The sequence below is a fragment of the Paralichthys olivaceus genome, chromosome 6, assembly GCF_024713975.1.
Source record: "Paralichthys olivaceus isolate ysfri-2021 chromosome 6, ASM2471397v2, whole genome shotgun sequence".
Classification (NCBI taxonomy): Eukaryota; Metazoa; Chordata; class Actinopteri; order Pleuronectiformes; family Paralichthyidae; genus Paralichthys; species Paralichthys olivaceus.
The window spans coordinates 8,523,758-8,546,305 of NC_091098.1; the positions used below are offsets into that span (position 1 = coordinate 8,523,758).

General features: G+C 41.6%; 2 protein-coding genes across 5 annotated transcripts; one reads left to right on the forward strand and one right to left on the reverse strand.

The window, feature by feature from the left end:
- Nucleotides 1-1,165: 1,165 nt before the first annotated feature.
- cdk11b (cyclin dependent kinase 11B) lies at nucleotides 1,166-12,303 on the forward strand. Of its 4 annotated transcripts, none has more exons than XM_020089184.2 (20): nucleotides 1,166-1,240; nucleotides 2,117-2,247; nucleotides 2,654-2,793; nucleotides 3,008-3,135; nucleotides 3,245-3,389; nucleotides 3,617-3,792; nucleotides 4,133-4,258; nucleotides 4,404-4,502; nucleotides 4,792-4,923; nucleotides 5,026-5,100; nucleotides 5,769-5,989; nucleotides 6,118-6,208; nucleotides 6,300-6,421; nucleotides 6,515-6,620; nucleotides 6,724-6,845; nucleotides 8,019-8,126; nucleotides 8,415-8,531; nucleotides 8,982-9,130; nucleotides 10,983-11,172; nucleotides 11,744-12,303. In XM_020089184.2, exons 2-20 carry the CDS (start codon nucleotides 2,131-2,133, stop codon nucleotides 11,834-11,836), a joined length of 2,457 nt encoding a protein of 818 aa, XP_019944743.2. In that variant the 5' UTR covers nucleotides 1,166-1,240; nucleotides 2,117-2,130; the 3' UTR covers nucleotides 11,837-12,303. The 4 variants fall into 4 exon arrangements, with proteins under 4 accessions (XP_019944743.2, XP_019944745.2, XP_019944744.2 ...); XM_020089186.2 differs by having other exon boundaries at nucleotides 3,656-3,792; XM_020089185.2 differs by having other exon boundaries at nucleotides 1,217-1,992.
- A 1,081-nt stretch (nucleotides 12,304-13,384) lies between these two features.
- Nucleotides 13,385-20,580, reverse strand: mmp23ba (matrix metallopeptidase 23ba). Its single transcript, XM_020089187.2, has 8 exons — nucleotides 20,314-20,580; nucleotides 17,330-17,466; nucleotides 16,571-16,710; nucleotides 15,958-16,125; nucleotides 15,653-15,817; nucleotides 14,847-14,957; nucleotides 13,852-13,978; nucleotides 13,385-13,761 (listed from the first exon to the last, which is right to left on the reverse strand). Exons 1-8 carry the CDS (start codon nucleotides 20,446-20,448, stop codon nucleotides 13,587-13,589), a joined length of 1,158 nt encoding a protein of 385 aa, XP_019944746.1. The 5' UTR covers nucleotides 20,449-20,580; the 3' UTR covers nucleotides 13,385-13,586.
- Nucleotides 20,581-22,548: the final 1,968 nt, after the last annotated feature.

Genomic DNA, 22,548 nt, shown 5'->3' on the forward strand with positions numbered 1-22,548 from the left:
AAGGCATCATTACAACAAGGAAAGCTAAATATTTTATTATAATACTAAGGAATTCAAAAAATGAAGGCAACATGTTACTACTTTTACAAATGTATTCATAATCTTCTAAAGATACATCATACTGTATTTAAAGTTCTATCACATGTGTTTTTTTACCTTACGTTAGAAATATTTACAGAAAATCATGTCAGTCCGAATTTACATTGGTTAATCAGACCATGATTTGATGATTCCTACTCAAAGAAGAATTCAGTTTATGTCCCCACATTCAAATAAACACAGTTTGTACTCACCTGAGTCAGAAACAGTCAACGCTCTTAACACAAAGCTCCGCTCTCCAGCTCTTTAAATACAGACACTGAGACTGCGAGAGCCATTCTTCCTGCTCGGTAAGAACCTTGGCCTCAGTTCATGTGTCTACTGAGGTCATTCTGTCATAAATTCATTGGTTGTTCTCCAACTGTTGTTCATCTCCTGCTTATATGACTCCTACTCAGTGATAAAGAGCAATTCAATCAGTGGTTAGTCTCCGGTTTCATCACATCCTGTGTAGATTGTGGACTGTAAAGCGATTTCAAAAATGTCCTGGTTCTCCCTCCTCTGCACCATAATATAGTGTACAAACATACTGCCGAGAATATGAAGAGATAAACTGACTTCTATTTTTATTTATTTTTTCACAATCAGGACAAAATAATCACTGTGATAAACATCAAACATTAAGTTGCAGTTTACATATTAACTTTTTCACCGGTTGGGGAAGTATGAGGCTGCCTCTAGGAGGTTTTGGGCTTCACATGGAACCTTGTGTGAGACCCATAGCCCTCAGCAGGTCTGCGTGTGTTCGTTTTTCACTGCTCAGTTGTAACCTTGACAAACTCCGGAAGAATCTGTGGAGTTTATGTCATATTTGGACACTTCTGCCCCATCATGGACAGGTAGACACTGAAACTACATTTTGAGAAGTGTTGTCTTGTTGTATAAAATATAATATTGACAGATAGATTACATATTAAAAATGATAATAACCTTGTAATGTCTCCTGCCGAATCAAAAATACGTTACTTATTTAAATTAGCAATGCTTTTGAACCTTAAAAAACATTTTAATTTAAAATGGGAAAAACCCAAATATGTCAGATTATATGAGGACGTCGTTGTTTCACACCGGAAGTTTTACAAACGTTACCACCGCATAAACACTTCCGGTGTCTGCCATAATACCGCTGCGCATACTTCAGGTTTGTTGAACCGTCTTCACTGCGCCGTGGATAACTTCACCTGTTACTGAATCTGGGCTTTTGATGAGACTTTTGGAAACGGATACATGTTCTGTAGTTCTTTCCCCAAACAGCTGAATTATTCATTCTCTTTAAAACCGCGCAGTTAGCCGCGGGAGTTGTTTAGCAACTGCCCCCCGTGCTAGTTCTAGCTGTTAGCCAACGTGCTAGCATCACGCTGGGCTTAACAACACACCGCGGGTTTAAAAGTAGTTACCTACCATTCTGCTCCATGTGCTGGTTCATGCTGCCGCTTTGAACTCAACCTTTGCGTTAATGTAAACCATTATATCACGTTAGCAGGCTCTGCGTTTCTCGTTGATTAGCCTGTCAGCTAACACGCGCCGTAATTTTTTGCTGCACTGCAGCTGAACAGATCATCGCCAGAAACGCGTCGTATTGTAAACTCAGGGAGCTTCGAGCTGCATGTCGTTGTCCGTGCGAAGATGCACTGTGAAGGAATTAAGACATAATCATGCGATTAAAGTTTTATTAAATCGTTGTGTTATCGTCTGGACTGGTTCGATGCGGCATGTGAATACCATGTTTTATATTGTCTTATGTCTGAGGTTCGTTAATAAATACGTGTTTGGAACAAGCGCACTTATTTCACGACGAACAGAAAAGTGATATGGAATATAAACACTTGATCTAGTTAGTAAAAAGGTCCAAGTACACCAGGTGAAAAGAAAAAACATAGCAATGACTGACAGGTAGTTGCTTTTTCTCTGTCATCGATCTGTTATAACCACATTTCTTTATGTACTAACATGAGCCTGAGCTGAGACAACATGTAAAGAACACTTGTGTTGTGTATGTGTGTTCGATGTGGACCAGGCGGTGCAGAGTGGATGCTGATGGGGGACGAAAAGGAGACCTGGAAAGTTAAAACTCTTGACGAAATCCTACAGGAGAAAAAACGCAGAAGAGAATTAGAAGAGAGAGCAGACCCCAAGCGCCAGAAAAATGTAAAGTGTTTCAAAATCTAACACACATATGACACCTACACGTTGATTCAAAAATGATGTAATTTAATATAACAGTTCAATGTGATGAGTTTAATATAAATTATTATTTATTAACTTCAACACATATATATTTGTTAACAAATACTTTATTAAAATCTATGGATATTTTTCTATTGTTTTTTTACGATTATTTTGTGTTTTTAAAAGATTAGAGTTTCCAGAAGCTTTTGCACCAGGGCATTGACAAATAAGTCATTTTGGTAAAAACAATAAACAAATCAAAAGAAATTAGCAAACATCTGCAGCTACATTACACGTCTTGTTACATATAATCTTCATCTGAGGATATATTTATTAATTGATCTGTAGCTGCAGCATTAACTTCTGCTCTTTTTGTTTCACACAGTTCACACAGAGCCTTGTTCCACAGGCGGATGATCGGGAATCCAAACGAGACACTCCGGAGGAAGGAGAACTACAGGATCAAAGAATGGAAATAACAATTCGTAATTCCCCGTACACACGGGAGGACTCAACAGAGGACAGGTACTTGGAATTTTTATAAAACTATCATGAGTAAACATGTTGTTGAATGATAAGTCAGGAAATTGTGTTTTTATGGTGTAAGCAAGTGTACGTGTAATAATTTAACGTAGTAATTAAATGTTTTGTCATCCTTTGGAAATTAGGAAAAAATACAAGCCAGTACCGCTGGCTCACAGTATTTCATTGATATATATATATATGTATTTATTTGCAGAGGAGAGGAAGATGAATCATTAGCTATCAAGCCTCCACAGCAGATAGCGAGGAAAGACAAATCTCACCACAGAAAGGAGGAAAAGAGAAAAGATAAGAGACGTCACCGCAGTCACTCTGATGAAGGAGGTATGAGATATGTTTTAATTAAAACACATAAACATTGTTTTGAAGCTGAATAAAAAAACCTTTGGAACTGTTTTGTGGGTCTTTTTACACATGGTTTTTGCTTCTACAGTAGGTAAACATGTCCGACCGAAAGACAAAGAAAAAGATAGAGAGAGTGAACGCAGGAAGCGTCAGTGGGAGGAGGACAAAGCCCGGCGAGACTGGGAGAGGCAGAAACGAAGGGAACAGGCCAGAGCTCATTCTCGAAGAGAGAGGTGAGTGTTGACCTTAGAGAGGCACCATATCATTAATAATGTTTGTTTACAATATTTTGTTTAGACAGAACCACAAATTCATATGGGTCAATATGTCAATCACTGAGTATTGCTGTGAAGCCAACAGAGCATTTTCAAAGCCATAAACTAATTGTGTCAAACTTTATCAACCCAAACAAAAAATACAGCAAACAATGACAAAACTGGACCTTTGGTTATCTGAACAGACCTCGAGTGGAATCTCCTGGGTTTTTTTTGGACCACAGGGACCGCCTGGAGCAGCAGGAGCGCCAGCGTGAACGGGACAGAAAGCTGCGCGAACAGCAGAAAGAGCAACGAGAGCTCAAGGATCGAGAGAGGAGGGCAGAGGAGAGACGCAAAGAAAGAGGAGGTCGACGAGAAGGTCAGTGAGCGAACCCAGACACGTGCTGGACAACAGGGGCTTTTTTAACTTCGCTTAGAGCCAAGCTAGCTGTCATCAGTCTTTATCTAAAAACACTTCCCAACTCCAACTCTGTTGCTAATACACTCAAGAATCACATCGATTGCATTATATAATAATATGCCCAGGGAAAGAAAGCAAATAGGCATATTTCCCAAAATGTTGAAAAGTTAATTTAAGCAAAAAATCCACAGCATTCGTTGTCAGTTTACTGAACACCAAACACAAGGGCTGTGATGAACCCAGCTTACTGTAAGGTGGTGTCTACAGCATTGAATAATAGAGACTTTCATTCCCACAGTGCCGTCTCACCACAGGATGCTCCCTGATGAATATGATGAGAAGACAAAACAAACTCACCGCAGCCGCAGTCCTACCCGCCTTCCCCGAGACAGATCTGAACACAGTGAACAACGGACGAGTGCAGGTGAGTTTACCATTTTATCTTAGTCTCTCACAAAAATCTCTATTTGCTCATGTTTTTCAGTCGAACAGTATCCTTTCATTGTTTTCTGGTATGATTCTCTCAGAGATCACATTTCAGCATAGCTCACACTACCTTCTCTCTGCAGCTTTGAAGGAGGAGAAGCAGGAGGGCAAAGACCTGCTCGCAGACCTTCAGGACATCAGTGACAGTGAAAGGAAGACCAGCACTGCAGAATCTTCCATAGGTAATGGACGGTCTAATCTACACTTACAGCAAAGAAATGACAGCACATACAAAGGCCAATTTATGTACTAAGTATTTTATGTTCAATATCTGATGGGACATGACGACTTATTTAGAATGAAAAATTTGATGGGAGGAGAAACGCTCACTTGAGTTTGACATCAGAGCTAATAACTGTAGGTTAATACATAACCACCAGAGCCAATATCAGGATGACATGGCAGTTTTATAGTTAAATGTCCTCCGATTATTTAATAAAGTTGTTCTCCAATCATTTCATTCTTGTTTAGCATCAGGATCAGGCTCTGACGAAGAGGATGACCAAGATGAAGAGGAGTCCAGCAGCCAGAGTGAGGGTGAGGAAGAAGAAGAGGATGAAGGAGAGTCAGTCTCAGGCTCAGAAAGGTCTGAGCAGAGTGCAGGTAAAACATTTTCAAACTGCTACACTATTATTACTTCTGTTACTTTGACAGGTTCAGTTTGACAGTTTCTTAGGTTTAACACGTTGGCTTCCTCCTTTTCAGAGGATGTGAGTGAGGAAGAGCAGTCGGACGAAGACTTTGAAGAGGAGAGGGAAAATGGAAATCACATCCCTGCAGGTGGGTTTGAAGCTGAGAAATGATGTGGCTGAAACTGCAATGTCCACAACTTTCTGTTTTCTGTGGGGAAGACATGTTGACAGGTCTTTTAATTCTGGGGTTTACACCAGACAAGTGTCTCATGTTAAACTGAGGTCACTCAGGTATCCATATTGTGAAATTTTACAATTACACATTTTTGAATTGTGATAAGTTGCTAAAGAAACACAATGCAAAGCTTTCAGAATATTGTAAATATTTATTAGCTGTATATGACTAAGCGAAAAAGCTTCATCTTTCAATTCATGTTTCGAGCAAACGTGAAAAATTAAAACATTTGTAACAGCTTAAATATAATGATTTACAAGTGGTTGTTCTTTGTTTTCAAGTGAATATGTTGTGAAGTGTTGGTCAAACAAAACAAAATCAGCTGTCTACATACAGAAACGTACAGTCTGGGGAAAAATACTGTGCATATCATGATGTTTTATTCACTTACTAAGATTTAGACTAATGATAGTAATTGTTAGATGCAACCCTAATTTGAATACAATTAGTAAATATTAAATCAGGTAGTAATCTGCATCAGATTCAGTATAAATAACATTAACTGATCCATATCCACATTTTTGCAGCTCTGAACAATTACACCTACCAGTTCCAAACTAACTTAATCCTTCACCTTGCAGTGCCTGAGTCCCGTTTTGACCACGACTCAGAGGAAAGTGGAGAAGACATGGAGGATGATGAGGAGGAGGATGAGGATGAAGCAGGTGACGGTGACCCCACTCCTCAGTCTCAGACTCACTCACGCTCCCCCACTCCTGAGGAGAACTACATCCCAGACTCCCCCCCAATTTCACCTGTGGAGCTGAAGAAGGAGCTGCCAAAGTATCTGCCTGCTTTACAGGTCAGCACCAAACTAACACTATTCTACATCCCCACAAATTATGCACATACTGTATGTAATCATCTAAAACAAGTGAGTGATATGTAGAAGTCTTCAGTCAGTTATATTGTTGGGTTGTTTGTTTTCAGGGTTGTCGCAGTGTTGAGGAGTTCCAGTGTCTTAACCGAATAGAGGAAGGAACCTATGGTGTAGTGTACAGAGCCAAGGACAAAAAGACTGGTATGAGAATGGTTGAGCAGATAGATTTGCATTGATGATTATCAGACATGTTGTTTGAAGAGACAGTAAATGCACAGTCTGATGTTTGCAGATGAGATTGTGGCCCTGAAGAGGCTGAAGATGGAGAAAGAGAAGGAGGGCTTCCCCATAACTTCTTTAAGAGAAATCAATACTATTCTGAAAGCTCAACACCCAAACATCGTCACAGTGAGGGTGAGTAGACTTAGAAAATGCTTATTTAGGCACCAATGCTTTTGTTGATGCTGTTCCAGAAAAAAAATCTATTCTGCTCTTTCACTACATCAGGAAATAGTTGTTGGAAGCAATATGGACAAGATCTACATCGTGATGAACTATGTAGAACATGACCTGAAGAGTCTGATGGAAACCATGAAGCAGCCCTTCCTACCAGGTGATTAGAGATGGGATTGAGCTGCGTTTCGTCTGATAGAAATATGTTCTCTTTTGCACATGTAGATGTGACCTTTAGCAGTGATAATATTAAATCATTTTAGGTGAAGTAAAGACTCTGATGATTCAACTGCTCCGTGGAGTCCGACATCTCCATGACAACTGGATTCTGCACCGTGACCTGAAGACGTCCAATCTGCTGCTGAGCCACAAGGGAATCCTCAAGGTATGTTTATGACTGTCTAACGTTCTAGTGCTTTGGATGCCCTCTATAACTTACAAGTACTGTGCTAATCATTCTTGATATCAAATGTTACATTTTTCCTTTTCTACTTCTGGAGGGCAACTATAACAGTCTTAAAGTGTGATGTGGAGTTCTCAACTTGTCTCTTAACTCGCCTCAAAACTTAAAAACCCAAAGCTAACTTACTAAAACTAATCAAAACAGGTCAGGTCATGTATTTGGTTACTGCCACAATTTCACCTTTTGAATGCAGCAGTGTCCTGAATTATGTTTAGGGTTTGTTGTCATGTTGAAAACATTTCCCCCATCACCCCAGTAGTGATAAAGCATAGCATCCTCTCTTTGTGAGACACAATAAAATGAATATGTAATAACTATATATTTGGTGTTTCCAATATCTGTTATTGTAATCCTAACTTGTTTTCAACAAGTGGCTTCAGCAGTCATGTCAAAACATCAACATGATGTTAGGTTCATGATCATGAAGCACAGTTGACTATCCTACCCAAACACATATTTAAGTTAATATTTCTTTGTGAAAGTGTAGTAAATAAGTCTGAAAATGAAATTTACAGTTGGGTATTTAATCTTACAGTATTAAATAGAGAGAGATAGATAGAATTTTTTTATGAGCACTGGCGTAGTTAGAAACCCCCCCCCCCCCCCCGTCCAGCAATGGAATTAACATTTAAATAAATATTACCTTGAAAAGGGAAGGAACTGGGAAGGAAAAAGTATTTCCCCCTTTTTTTTCAAATTCACAATATGAATGCACCAATACACAAACTCAAGAATAGGGTTTCCTTTGATTCGTCTGTCTATGATGCACAACTTTCCTCCAAGCTAGACGCGGCACAGTCCAGCTGCATAAACAGCTATGATTACTAGACGTCAATAAGTGTCCATTCGTAAATAGACTAGGTTCATACAGACAGTGTGAATTTATGTAAGTAGTAGCAGTAGCAAATAATCAGAATCCATCTTTTCAAACATTAGCATGTATCCTATGTGTTGCTGCAACAGAATATATGGTTAATTTATTTTCTATGAAAGGTCACCACCATGGCGATGGAGTGGGCTAAGTGTTTGCGTCCAAAAAACACTACACAAATGTCTTTAAGTTATTTTTCTCCCTCCATCTGTCTTGTACTGTAGATTGGCGACTTTGGTTTGGCGCGGGAGTATGGTTCCCCCCTGAAGCCGTACACCCCTATAGTGGTGACCCTGTGGTACCGGTCACCAGATTTGCTGCTTGGAGCCAAGGTGAGAATTCAATTTCACACTACCTCCCTACATCACAGGAGCAGACGAAATACCAATGCATTTTTTTTTGCTAGAGACATCGAGCATTTGATTTAAAGATACCAAATACTGCAAAACACCATTTGAGTTTTATAGTGTATCGTTTACAAGCCCAGGTGACAGAAGTCCAGCAGCCTGTCAGAGCACATTCACTTTTACAAGCAAGACGATCTGCATAGAAATCTGCCAGGAAGACTGACGATTTTATGTTTCTGTGGACTGCCACTGTGTTTGTTCTTCTCTCCGCAGGAGTACTCCACAGCTGTGGACATGTGGTCAGTGGGCTGCATATTTGGCGAGCTCCTGACCCAGAAGCCTCTGTTCCCTGGAAAATCTGAAATTGACCAAATTAACAAGATTTTTAAGGTAAGTGCCGTCATTTTCCGTCATAAAATGAAATAAATCCTCACCATAAAGTATACGTAGCTCTTCTGTTAACTGCCTGTTGATCTTTTGTTTGTCTTATGTCTGTATGCCAGCCTGCAGTTCTGCAGTGCGCCACAGGGTGTAGCTGTCGGTAAATGTCAGCGCAGCTGATGAAGTTATTAAACCAAGAAGCTCATCAGAGTTAGCTGAATCATTTTCAGTAGATGATCTGCATTAAGTGTGACAGCCTTGTGTGTGGACTGATGTCACTGAGACTATGTCATCCTACAGTCGTCAACCGTGATGAATTAACGTATTGAAGTGTACTTGGGACTGGTGGATTACCACATGTCTGTGGTCGATGAACTACTCTGCTAAAATGGAAATATCTCAAATGCATCTGTCCTCGCACTCACAGTTTGTCTCCTGGCTCGTCTTTGTTGCCTGTAGGATTTGGGGTCACCGAGTGAGAAGATCTGGCCCGGCTACAGCGAGCTGCCCGCTGTGAAGAAGATGACTTTCACAGAGTATCCCTACAACAACCTGCGAAAGCGCTTTGGAGCACTGCTCTCAGACCAGGGCTTTGACCTCATGAACAAGTAGGGTTCTTAAAGACTGTCTTATTCCACACTACACTGCATCTTTACTGCACCACAATGAGGCTCATCATGGTATTTCAGCATCTGCTGTTATCACTACAAACTCTCTAAACATTTCCATCTGTATCTTCTACGTGTGTGGCTCATTTTTGAATCTGTCCCGTGTTAAAAGGTGTCATCAATCCCCCCACGCTGTGGGCATCCCTCGCTGGATTCTCACATCAGATTCATTGTGTTTCTGTAGACTTTATGCTAGGAGGCCAGGTGGAGAAAGTTAGCAGATAATCAGGAGGCTCTCACTCGGACATTTGTGTTCACACATGCACCTTCCTGGAGAAGTTGCAGAGAATCTCCAGATTTTCATAGTATGTCTGACAGTAGCTTAAGAGACGTATTAGGGGGGAGGAGTAAGAAGAGGGGTCTTTGCAAGTTTACATTTTTAATGTTCAAAGAGTTTAGGGTTCTTAAAAGCGTTAAGAGTCTGTTCTATCAAGTTTAATAATGATAATTTTTTTAAATATCTATGTATGCATTATATTTAAAATACTTGATGGCAGTGTTTTCAGACCATTAGAATATAATATCACAGGCCAGCTAAAAGCAAATATCAGCCACTAATATCAGTAACAATCCGCATCACGCTGACGCTGGAAATGTTCTTACTTGGATAAACGCAGTGCTGCTCTGTTGCATTCTCTCAGTCTTTCCAGAGCTTCTTTTTCTGTCAGTGCATTTCTGGCAAGTTGACTTAAAACATGACAATGGTAGTGGACTGGTAATTTATCAGCATACCTTAGCAGCAGTCCCTTTCCATCCTCCTGTTCTGTTTCTCCAACACGCACACATACACACACTCACCATGGTGATGCTCCACGCTACAGGAAAATGTTTTAGAAAACTCACATTTAATTGGGATATCATTTTTGAGACATAAAGAATAATAGCTTTACAATTCTATCTTGCATATTCCACAGATCAGCATAGATTTGCAGCTACAAAGAGCAGAGACGCGTTTCTCCACTTGCCTCCCTCAGATCTTAACCCACCCACAGAGCCTTTTCTGCCTGCACCTGTAAATGACAAAACCATACCACTGGCTTCTCCTCACAGCTGCAGAGGACGGTAACAACATGTCCACTGTGCTGCCAGAGGGATCGTGGTTCAGTGGAAGTTTGGCGCATGGCCAACACTGCTGAAGCTGTCCAGCTGTCAGAAGGCTCACGAAGCGTTTACTCCGGGACACATTCACACTGCAGGAGGTCAACACGTAGAATTTCTGTTGAAAAAACCTCAGGCAGCTGTGTAAAAGACGTTTGGAGGTTTAGGCTGGCAGGTAGACATCACAGAGCTGTTTGGAATATCACACCCCTCTGTGTAGCAAAGTGTTTGAAGGTCAAGGCATTGCGTATCCTCTCTGAGCTCGTCTGATCTTTGCTTCTTCAAACTTCAATATGATTTGATAGAAAAGAGATTTAGGTTTTAATCCTGAGCCTAAACACGCAGAATTTTACTGGTTTTCTCTACTACTAAATGATTCATCGCCCTTTTCTTGGTATAAACAAGTCTGTATGCTTCAGATAAAAATCAGCAGAGCTCTGGGGAGGATCAAACCCCCAGGTACAGGAAGAAGCACACATTCTTGGAATTTCCAAACAAACAATAATTCAGACACAAGTGGAAGCTTATCCCCTTCAAATGCGAGCATTGTCTCCGATAGACATCACCTCCACGCTTGAGCCCACCTGCAGTGAGCAAACAGTCTGAGCTGCCTGTTGGCATGTGATTCTTTACTGAAATGTTTCTTTAGTGTATTTGAATCTCAATAGGAATTTGATCACCGACTGTTTTCCAGATTCCTTACTTACTGCCCCAGTAAGAGGATTGTGTCCGATGAGGCACTGAAGCACGAGTACCTCAGAGAGACGCCACTGCCCATTGAACCGTCCATGTTCCCCACCTGGCCGGCCAAGAGCGAGCAGCAGAGGGTGAAGAGAGGCACCAGTCCCCGTCCACCCGAGGGAGGCCTGGGCTACAGTCAACTGGTAAGGACATTAGGCTCCACTTTCTCCATTACATACAGCTACCAGGCTTTCCGAACGCCGCCTGTGTTAAATAGATTACAGACCTACAGGCTTCTGCTTTGTGTCCGCGTATTTCCTCCTTGTGTTTTCCATGATGAGCACCCTTTAGATCTTAATGTTTTCAGCAGTGGTCCTACCCACCCTGAAGTTGGTTTTTTTAAAGGCCGATGATGCTGATATTCTTTTCAGTGGAAGTTACAGGTGATATTTTTCCCTCTCATCAATAAATTTGCCAAAGTTTCCCATGTTGAACATCAGTTTTATTATAGTCAGGGTGAAAAAACTGGTGTAAGAGACCATCAACACTCAAAAACCAAGGAAGAATAATAATAATACTAATGATAAACATGTTCATGCATACTGGTGGAATACAATAAATGTCTTATTAGGGTTCATTTCTGGTTTTCCAAAGTTAACCAGTATTGTATTTATCAGTTGTACAAAAAAGAAATGAGACTGAGATGATTTCAGAGATCTGATGAAACTGAAAGTCATTTACCACAAGTTAACTTTGTTTCCACTTTGTCTTCAGGGTGACGATGATCTAAAAGACACAGGCTTTCATCTGACAACCAGCAACCAGGGAGCGTCGGCAGTCGGTCCAGGATTCAGCCTCAAATTCTGAGCCCAAGATTGCACGACACCTGGCTGTCGAACCGAGGAAGAGGGGGAGCAAAGAGTTCTGGGACTTTTTGGATTTATGTCTGATCCATTACAACTCTCACCAAATAGTCAGGACTGTCTCACAGCAAGACTGGTGGCTCGAAAAATATAGAATTTTTCCCTCCACTTTTAATCCACTTCTCTGTATTTTCAAATCATTTCACCATTTCACATATGGTCATAAACAGAAGACAACGATAAATCTGTCAGAACTTAAGCTCTCATATTTTATTTTCCCTTTTATACTTCATGAGAGAGGAGCTGATTTTATAAATGGTTGGCATTTCCTGGCTGCCTGTGCTACTGTATAATGATGCAGCATTGGCTGTGTTTTCCCTCCGGCATAATGTTAGAAATTTACTTGGGACTGTCAGCTCACTTGATTACAGCGGGACGATGTTTTTGTTAGAAATAAAGCTTGAAACTTTGTTTTGTCTGCCATTTTCGCCGTATTTATAAACTCTCTACAAGCTATGTAAACACAACCGCACACTGCCACGGCAGGAAAAAAAATCAAGGGAAGTCGAGCTTTAAAAAAAAAAAGCCTTGAACCCAATTTAATAGTCGCTGTCCAAAAGTGATGTCATTCTTTGCACTGCACACTTTGTCTCAGTACTTTGTTCTTTCAGGGGAAAAGAGGCCCAGAATTTGCTCTGTCTTTGTTTTTAAATGGCTCTGCAGCTTCAGTATTAAACCAATAAATTCTTTGATTTTGAGCCGAAGAAAAATAAACAGTGCACTTTCGTTGCCTGCAAGCCTACTCCCTGCTTTCGCTGGAATACACGCGCAAAAACACCCTGGTCTTCGGACTTCTAGAGCCAGAACTGAATGGAAATGTTCATTAATCAGTTTTATCTATCCCCAGACCCCAGCGGAGCCCTTCTGCAGATTATTACACCTGATGTGTTGAATAAGCTTGGAAAGAGAGCTGCTAGTGGAGCTGACTGCTCGGCCTCTGGAGACAGACTGCTGGCTTCACTGCGAGGCTAGTAAAGTAAGCTAGACGTCTGAGGTGTTCCATATGCGGTTTAAGGTCCAAATTGTTCTAAAGGCTGTAGACAACATTGCTTATTCTGGCTTTATTAGCTTAGTTTGGTCAGTGTGTAAATTACTCAAATGGCATGCAACTAACCAAAGAGCTTCTGTTAGGCTGAAAAGAAACACATTAGGGACTGGCCTCTTTTTTTGGTTTGTTGTTTCTTGGAACCTAGAATCTGACTGAGAATTTTCCAACTGTGCTAATATATTTTTGATTCAAATTAGGCTCTATCCAGCAAATTAGCCCCCTTTTTTGAAAGTTAGACTCCATAAACCCCTGGGTGGCTTTGCACGCCATAACTGTCTTAGCAGCAAGATGTTTGAAGAGGTCCAGGCTCGATGACGGCAGAGCGGATATCGTCCCAAAGAGCTGACAAGGGTCGCAAGTATTTTTCATCACCAAATAAAACGTCTGTCATTACTTGCTTTTCACTGTGGCAGTATTTTTTACTGTAGTATATTCACAAAAGGCTACATGTCACGGATCATTTATTAGTTATTTAACATATGAAAACACATTTACACAATGACAGTCGATGCTAAGACAGTTGTGTGTGGAAAATTCAAGAAAACAATTTCTTAAAAAATAAAAAGAAGAACTATGTGCCCGAGAGAATGAGGTCCTCTGGTGACCACGTATGTGAATGTGTCCTGTTCGATGTTTGGTGCGGCTTTCAGAAGCGCACGCGTACCCTCCATGAGTAGTTAGTGAGAACTTTGTCTTTTTTCTTCACAATGCAGGTGTATGTGCCTTCGTTAATGGCGTTGGCCACTATGGTGATGTGGTCGTCTGTCAGCGAGATGTAGTTGGGTTGAGAGAATTCCAGCAGCTCCCCGTCTTTGTACCAGCTGGAATGGGGGGTTGAGACATCAGACAGCGTGAGGTGAAATTGTACTGTAGCATTGCTGCAGGTAGGAAAAGATCACAGGAATACTCACTTTACTTTTCCTTTCTTTGATGCTATTTTCTTCCCACAACGAAAGGTCAGCCTTTTGCCTTCGACGACTAGCTTGTGTTTGGTCCTTGGTGGAGTCGGTGTGGGAGCCACCGTGGGGAACGGGAATTCTGGAAGAAGATTGAGAGGAGATCCTCTCATAATCTGGAGATGATACGCTCTCAAAAACACCACTGAACTCCACTATGGTCAAAATCTTGATGCAAACCTTATCACGTTTACTTTTCACAACCCCTGACCTGCTGGTGTCGTGACTGCCTTATCGATATAATCTCTCCCATCTGGTTCCTGACAAACACAACAGTCTGTCGTCTGATCAACTCAAATTCTGCTTAAAAACAGTCGCTCTCGTTAATGCCACAAAAATCCAAATTGACCTTGTGTGTCTCTAACCCTCAAGCCACAGTCTGAAATTCCAGCGGGTTTGGACTGACTCAGGAATTTTCCACAGCCGTACAACATCTCCCAATCAACAATGAGGAACAGATTACTGTGAGCCAGGAATCGTATCCTCTTGCCTCTCTCCACACTGTCCCTTGTTGCTGACAAAAATCTCAGACGGCCACAACAATCTGTGAGCTATGATGGTTAAGAGGAGCCACTTCCTGTTGCGCAGCAGAGGGCTCAGCACCAGCACGCCGCAAATAAGCCTGAAGAGGCTTAGGCTGTTAAATTGCAGATGTGTTATCAGTAGACAGAGTCACAGGAAACAACAGGTACCCTCTCTTCTCTGTTTGTGTTTTGGGCTGCTGCTATTCTCCAGAACTAAACACACACTCCTTCAGTAGTAAGAGCAATTTCCTTTCAAATGAAATTCTTGAAAACCCCCATCACAGCTCTGCATGGCTGGACCTGTTGGCTCCCGTTGCTCCATTGGCAAACGGTTCACAGCAGCTCCTTGTGCTGCTCAATTGAGAGAAAACGTTCTCTTTTTTTCCCCTTGGAGCACTGCTGTTTTCTGCTGCTGCTGTGTCTTACCGTAACAGAAATCACAGCTGGAAGGGCAGTGCTTCTGCATCAGCTTGCGCTTGCTGTCGCAATAGCCTTTCCGAGCCCAGGCAGGACAGATAAATAACCGGTCCAAACATCCTGGAAGAGAGGAGGAGATTGACTGAGGAGGAGGAGGAGGAGGATCAGACAGCAGCTCTCAGTCAGCAGCTAAAGAATTTGGATCCCTGTTCGGCTTTTTCTTCCAATGAAAATGACTCACTATTAATACACACTAATCATGACTCATGAGAAGTTTATATAGTATTCATTAATGCCACGTTGGCTTTAAGTGTAAGGTGTCAAAGACTGTGGTCTACTTTCTGTTGGTTGTGACCAAAGATGGATCACTGGTTTTGTACCACTAGTTTTTCATAAGAGTATCTAGATAAATCCTTGTAATGTTGGGACCAGACTTTGCTGACTACATGACAGACTCCGACTTCTCCTAGCTTGATATCTTAAATGAAAAACAGGTTAAGATGGTGTAAAGGGTCACTCTGCCCTGTTGAACGCCAACGTCAGTGAACCTGTTGTAGAAGTTGTCACACTGGGCGCTGGTTCTTTTAGTCAGAATGTGATGAAGCTTCTCAAGTGCTGCATCAGGATAAAACTACTCAGGCCCATCAGTCCTATCATGTCCCCTGATCCCTGCATGGTACTTAGATTTACAAGGTTTCAGTTGTTCACCATTTGGATGAAATGCATTGTATATTAAAAGAAAATAAGTTTGCCTTTGACTGAAGAAGAACTTCCATATTTGTCTTCTGTAAGGAACATCGGGCATATGAACATACCGTAGAGACGGTGCACACCCCACACCTCATCCTGTGTGATTAGCTTGCGCCCCGTCAGAGTTGCATTCAGGTGCATTATCGCTTTCGGGTCCAAGGAGTGCATGAGTCCCAGGGCATGTCCAATTTCATGAGTTGCCACGTGGACAAGATCTGTGAGCCAGACTCCTGGAACAGAGATTGGTGATTATTTTCTCTTTATGTTGCACCCCTCCACCCCCACGAGCTGTCCAGTTCAGGGTCTGCTTCCTCCATCACCTTCTGGATTAAATATCAGCGGTTCCAACAAACATGATAAAGACACATACCTTTCTTCCAGCTGAAACGCATGTTTCCAAGAATCCAGTATTCATGGTCGTCAAAGTGGATCTCGCCTGTTGGCGGGAAGAACGCGTGAGCCAATTCTCCCGTGATGCCGTCGAAACAATGGTGCAAATAGGACTGCAGACAGTCTGTGTGGTTGACGGGGTAGAAGCCTGCCAAAACCGAGAGAGACGCATACCTCAGAGCCGTGGAGGGAAACCCTCGCTCCATTACTTCTGCTGTGTGGACTACAGCAGGGGGATGATGAATTACTAAAGACAGAGGTTTATGACGACCATTCCTTTCACTGTCACTGAGAATTTATGCAGGACTACAGCGTTAGCACCCAACGGGATAAACATAATTTTGACAGCTTCACCATGGGTTGACATGCATGGAAGATGTTAAGCTTTTATTTTTTTCATTTAGAATAATGAATCATGCTGAATATAAGCTTGGTAATATAGTTGCGGTAGTGTGATTAAATGAATTTGGAGGCCAAGGCATTTCAGCGACGACAGCGCAGACAGAAAAACAGTAACGACAAAGCAGAAGTCTGGAGCTTGAAGCCAAGGAACATCTGTTGCGGGCTGATACAGCCACATGCAGAGTACCCACCAATCTTAATGTCTGCTTCTTGGTCAGCTGGCACCTCTCTGAAGCTGAATGGCGAGACGTCGCTCCACTTGCCAAAAGCCCTGGCGATGCCTCGACGTGTGTCACTGGCGTTTATGAGGTTTGTTGGGAAGGAGAGCAACCTGCTCAGACACAACAGCATTGGGTAGGTAATACTGGTCTCGACACACATCCCTCTACAGCGGGGAAATCTGCCAAAACTAAATGGCTACTGTTCAGACAGACCAGAACTCCCACAAGCATTGTAAATACAGCTCCATTTGTGTGACTTCATACTCGCTGATGTATCAGCTAGAGTTAGGCTAATGTGGATGTGTTTGTAATATGGAAGAGATGATGACTTATTTTCAGAATGGATAGAATTTTTATCTGCTGCCCTGTTAGTTGAATCTTCCTTTAAGATTGCAGAATCAACAAACACCACAATCAAACCTCTCTAGCTCAGTCTAAACTCTTTAAGGTTTATAAGATCATCTTTTAAATGTCACTTGAACTTCTCCAGATAGTTAGAACACCATCCCAAAGTTTGCTCTTATAATTCCCCCTCTTACAAATGCATGTAGAGTTCTGTTGGGTAAACACTGTTTGAATATGCACTATGAACTTTTGGTGGTCGGACAACCATGAGTGAAACTTTTTGTTTGTTTGTTTTCCCAGAAGTATTTTTCTTTCTTTCTTTCCCCTCTACCTAAAGTACCACTTTTCTGCATGCTGGCTAAAGAAAGAGTTTCAAACCAATACTTGTATGTCAGCTTAAACTTGTCCCATTTGAGCTTCTCCGGTGTGAGGGTGTAGCGCTTGTTCCTGGAGAGGTGAAGCACTTGTGACCGGGCCTCTTTGCGGATCCCGATGAGTAACGCAGTGGTGTAAGCTTCTTCCTTGGACAAAGAAAAACCTTTAATTAATCAGCTCGCACCGTAAAGTGAAGTTAAGGAGCGGAACATCTGGGACATCTGAAACTGGTTCTGTGCTCTAATTGAAAGAGGATGCAGTCTAACTTCTCGAAAAGGCTTTTGAAGGAATCCAATGAGATGCGTTAAATTCTTCGCTTATTACATTTATTGGAAAGAGTTTGACTTTTGTAGCTGCAGGCATTAGACTACATTTGTTATCTTGACAGTTAAAACGGTGCTCAACTGCTATAATTTCAGCATTTTACTCGTGAAAGTTATTTTCATGCAAGGGCATTCCATCTCTTGGAAAAGGGAAGTGATCAGCAGTAAAAGTACTTTCCAAACATTAAATACGATCCTTTTCACGGATAGGTTGTACCGGATGACTCTTTGGGGAGGGTCGACAGTGACTCAAAAATAATCACACCTGGATTCAGTGCTTTTTTTACAGATTTGAAAGGCTGTCTATGGGTGCTTTGCATTTTACTGCTTTCATAAATATTCTGTGACTGAAGTAAAGTTGTGGTTTGTCTTGGCTGCAAAATAGTCCATAATAGATCCATAATAGTGCTAGCACCAGTTGATAAAATCTATAACTCTTTATGGAGATGGGTTTAAGTAGTGAATCCACCTTCCAACACTTGAAGTTGAGCCGTGATTCAGACCCAAGGAGCCCATTGTGTGCTCGTGCAGGGAGACCGCCTGTCCTCAGTGATAAATTCAAAGATATTAAAAGTGAAAAACAGCTGAAGGTACATGCAACCATCAACATACCCTGAATCTAGATTTCTCTGAAATTAGAACTTTTCCTATTTCATCCCTAACATCATGTACTTGAGACTGATGAGAATACATGCCTATACAGAGCCTGCCAATGACACGCAGGGTTCAGTAAGAGTAAAAGCCTAAATGTGCTTCAAACTACTCTTGCCGAATTGTCTTAACAGTGTCGGAAATGTCCTTTTGGAACACGTCCAAGAGTTGGCCATGCTTCAGAAAAGTGTGTCAGACTTCACAACAGCATCTAAAACTTGGACAGCGGATTTGTGGGGATTGCGCCCCACAACTTTGTTTTGTGATGAAAAAAAAATTCTTCCCATTGTACAGATCTTTTGCTCAGGTATACTGGTGCAATTTTTCAGTCTGACTAATACACTGGGATGAAAACCATTGCAGTGTTACTTTTAGCGGTTCAGAGCCTGGGCGTTGTAAGATAAATCTGATAAACAGGAGAAGAAGCAAAGCCTTTAAAACTCACGCCCCAGCATTTTCCTACTGCATGGGGGAAAAATCCTGTACATGTGAGAAAATATCAAAGCCACCCTCTCCACTTTGTATTCTACACCATATCCTGGTATGGTTCCTGGACCTGCTTCGCCCAGTCAAGACAAGAAGATGGCGTACTTCCTTCATTTCCTTACCAAAATAGAGAAGCAGGCCGTCTGGCAGACGCTCCAACACTGCTGCTGAACTGGATGACGTCTCTTGCTGACATAATGCTTCTATATTGCAATGTATGTGAAGGTCATTATTTTATGCAGAAGTTGCTTTCCTGACCTCAGCTGACACAGTTTTATGTGCAGTGATTCATGAGGTGTTTATTGCAGTAAAGTCACCTCGATTCTTCCTGTGTCTTTAACTGCAAATCTCTATTCACACTGTGGCACAAATAAAGACAAATAAGCCATGAATACAGAAACAGAGGTGTTAAAGTAAAACTTTAAAGCCAGTGAGTGCTGACCCTGAGGATTCCCATATATCAGTGCATTAGTTTCAGTACAGATAAAAAACAACTCATTAAAATGCTCTTTGGCTGCTTTTTGACCTCTTTATTCACTCGCCTGCCACAAGCTTATCTAAGTCAGTTATATAATCCTCACCAGCAGCCAGGCTTGATTGACATCTAATGTGAGAGTGTGGTGGGTGGCAGTGATTGAAGTCGTGTGGAGTTAACACACTTATCCAATTCACTGAAGATATCATTGCACAGGGATCCATTCCATTCCTAACCTAATTATATGATTTATCCAACTTCAAAAAGAGACCCAACATTAATTGAATGTATGCGTTTGCTCACGCGTAAGTGATTGAATCTGATGATGTGTTTAAGGAAACCAGAGAAGTGACTGAAATTGCACAGTAAGTGGGTCCTTATTAAAAGTCTTTAAACACTAATTACTTTTACTCGATAACAGCAAAAGAAAATAATGTGCATAAACGAATTATTCTTGTTTACCTGTGATTATCCTGAAACCAGTTTTTTTCTCTATGCTGAAGACCACACTGACTCTCAAATATGCCCAGTTTGCATATTAAGAATCAGGTTATTAATTCGGACATACTTTGAGAACTTGTGGTATGAAGGATCCACCTTAATTTGAAAATAACTTTAATTATAGAGTATCCTAGTAATGTATTAGTGAGGGATAGTGGAGGTTATTCACTTTACACATAGTTTTTTAATGTTTATTAATATTAAATTGCTATTATAATCATACTAATGACTATAAACTAGTAATTTAAAAAGTATATTAACTCGTACATTTACCCTTTAAGATAAGTGTTGCCTCATGTAATAACAATACTGTTAATGCCGAATTTAAAAGTGGTCTTTGGTCAATAAAAAGTCTTTGAAACAGAAGCATTCCTGGAGTGTCGTCTTACAGAAAACAAATAATAAATCACAAGTCATAACATTTTGAATAGAGTTTGGTGTTGAATTTTCCTGACATGATCAAGAAAACGGCAGCTCACTTCCGTAACGTCATGATCAGAAGGCGCACAGTGTGGTGTTGGAGCCGCGGTGAGATGCATGTGATGGGGTGGTCATACCTCGAACCTCCAGGAGGGAAACGCTGTGGTTTGTTGCATCCCTGCGGACAGAAGAGTGAGCAGCGCCGCGGCCAGCAGAGGAGCGAAGCCCCGGCCGCCTCTCCGTAAACTTCTGGGAGTCTGACAGCTCACCATGGCTGCGGTATCACACCTCCAGGAAAAGTAATACCAATAATAAATGATCTCCTCAGCGAAGACTGCACAGGTTCACCATGTATGAACGCTACTTCTCTGCCATCGCACGTCTCGGCAGTGTGTCACTGCGCGGGTCGATGTGCGGGGCTCTGCGGCAGCGGCGCAGCCTGCGGACCGGGTGGTGGAGGCAGCGCAGACTGCAGCAGCTCCGCTCGGCTCCTTTCCGGCCGCACAGCGCGTCTGCCAGAGGGCTGGTTTCACATTACTCCAGAGGGGGCAGGGGGTCAGCGTCGAGACGATCTAATGAAAACCAAACGCGCTCTGTCGATCAAAACCATTTGCTGCAACCGCTGGAGAAGAGCTAAAGCAGAATCAGATGGTTCATTTTGAACATGGCTTTCAAAGGTTTATGTAATAGCGCTGCTGTGGGAAGAGAGAAGGTACTTCAGTGTATGGCCTGCACACACATTTTCTGCAAGAGGGAAGAACACAAACAAAGAGGCCTTTGGATGGAGGGAGAATGGTCAATGTGTGAACCATCTCCCCAAACCCCAAACAACCCAGGACTCTAAACAAAATCCAGTTTTTACATTCCAGGTTTTCAACTAAATGGAAATACAGCTTCAGAGTTTTTCCAAACAATTTATTGTTTAGAGTTTTGTAAAATGTCAAAGCACTGGAGTTGCATGGCCTCCCACTGTGATTTGTTAGTATTTATTTTGTTCAGTGAGGACAGGGTGACAGGAAGATTGCAGGTGAGTATACAGATGACTCGGCCTGGGATGGAAAAGCTGAATAAGTCTGAGGTTATGCCATAGCAGAAGTGACTCTGGGGCTTATGGGTGGGTGACGAGTTGTACAAAGTACAAACAGCAGACATTCATCACCGAAAGCAGCTTGTCCTTTTCACTTATTTTTTTTAAATGCAGTCTTTGTTTTTCAATGGATGCATGCAAAGACGCATCAAGAAGTACCTTTATTTATGTGGGACTTTTCCTAACATTGTTATTGATTGCTTTACAAGGACGAAACAATGAATCCATCCATGGAACTTAGTGGTAAGAAGGTCAATAGGTCTGAAAGGTATCGTGGTGCAAAGACATTGAAGGGAGAAGTTGTATTTTAAAATCCTTATTGAATTTAACAGGGAGCAAGTTTGGAGAAGAAAGCACAGATGTAATGTGGTCATGTCTTTTGTCTCAGTGAAAAGCTGGGCAGCAGTGGTGGAGGGAGCTCTGGCTGATACTGGAGTAAAGTGCATTACAGTAATTAAGGCGAGGTGATACAAAACATGTATACATCTTGGAAAATCAGCAATTGATTAAAACAACTTGAATTTGGAGACAGAACAACATTCTTCACTAGTGCATCAAAACCTAATTTGAAGTGAAAATGATCCCAGCAGTCTGCTTGATATTATTCAAGGTTCAGGTGGAATTAAAGGTTCAGCGTGTTGAATTTAGTGACATCTAGTGGTGAAGTTGCATGTTGCAGCTGAATACCCCTCAGCTCCCCTTCCAAACATGAATGCGAACCTTTGGCAGCCTTCAGTTTTCATAAAAACTTAATAGATGTTTAGTTTGGCCAGTTTGGATTTATGTAAAATAAATATGGCAGCCTCCGTAGAGAGGACCCACTCCTGATGTAAATATAAAGTATTTAAATATGAAGGGCTCATTCTAGGGTACAGAAAACAACAATTCCTTTCTGCCAATATATCCCTTTCACGTAAATCTTACACACTGGACCTTTAAAGGGAGACCAAACAGGATGACTTCAGAATTGTCATCACTGCACTTTTGCACCACTGTCCCAAAGAGACAGAGTCTTCACACTTCCCACATCACCATAACAAAGCCAAAAAATGGAATGGTTCTGCTAAATCATGTCCCATAGTCAGGTCCCAACAGCAGTCTGTTTGCTACTGTGACCCTCACATGAACTTTATGATGTATTAAAATATTACCTGCACAGAGGAACTGATGTCTGTGACAATGTGTGATCTTGTGATCTCCATAGCATGACTGCCAGTATTAATTGTTTCCTTGGTGATAATGGGATGTGTAGCACTGCTGGGGTCCAAAATACCAAATAGCATGT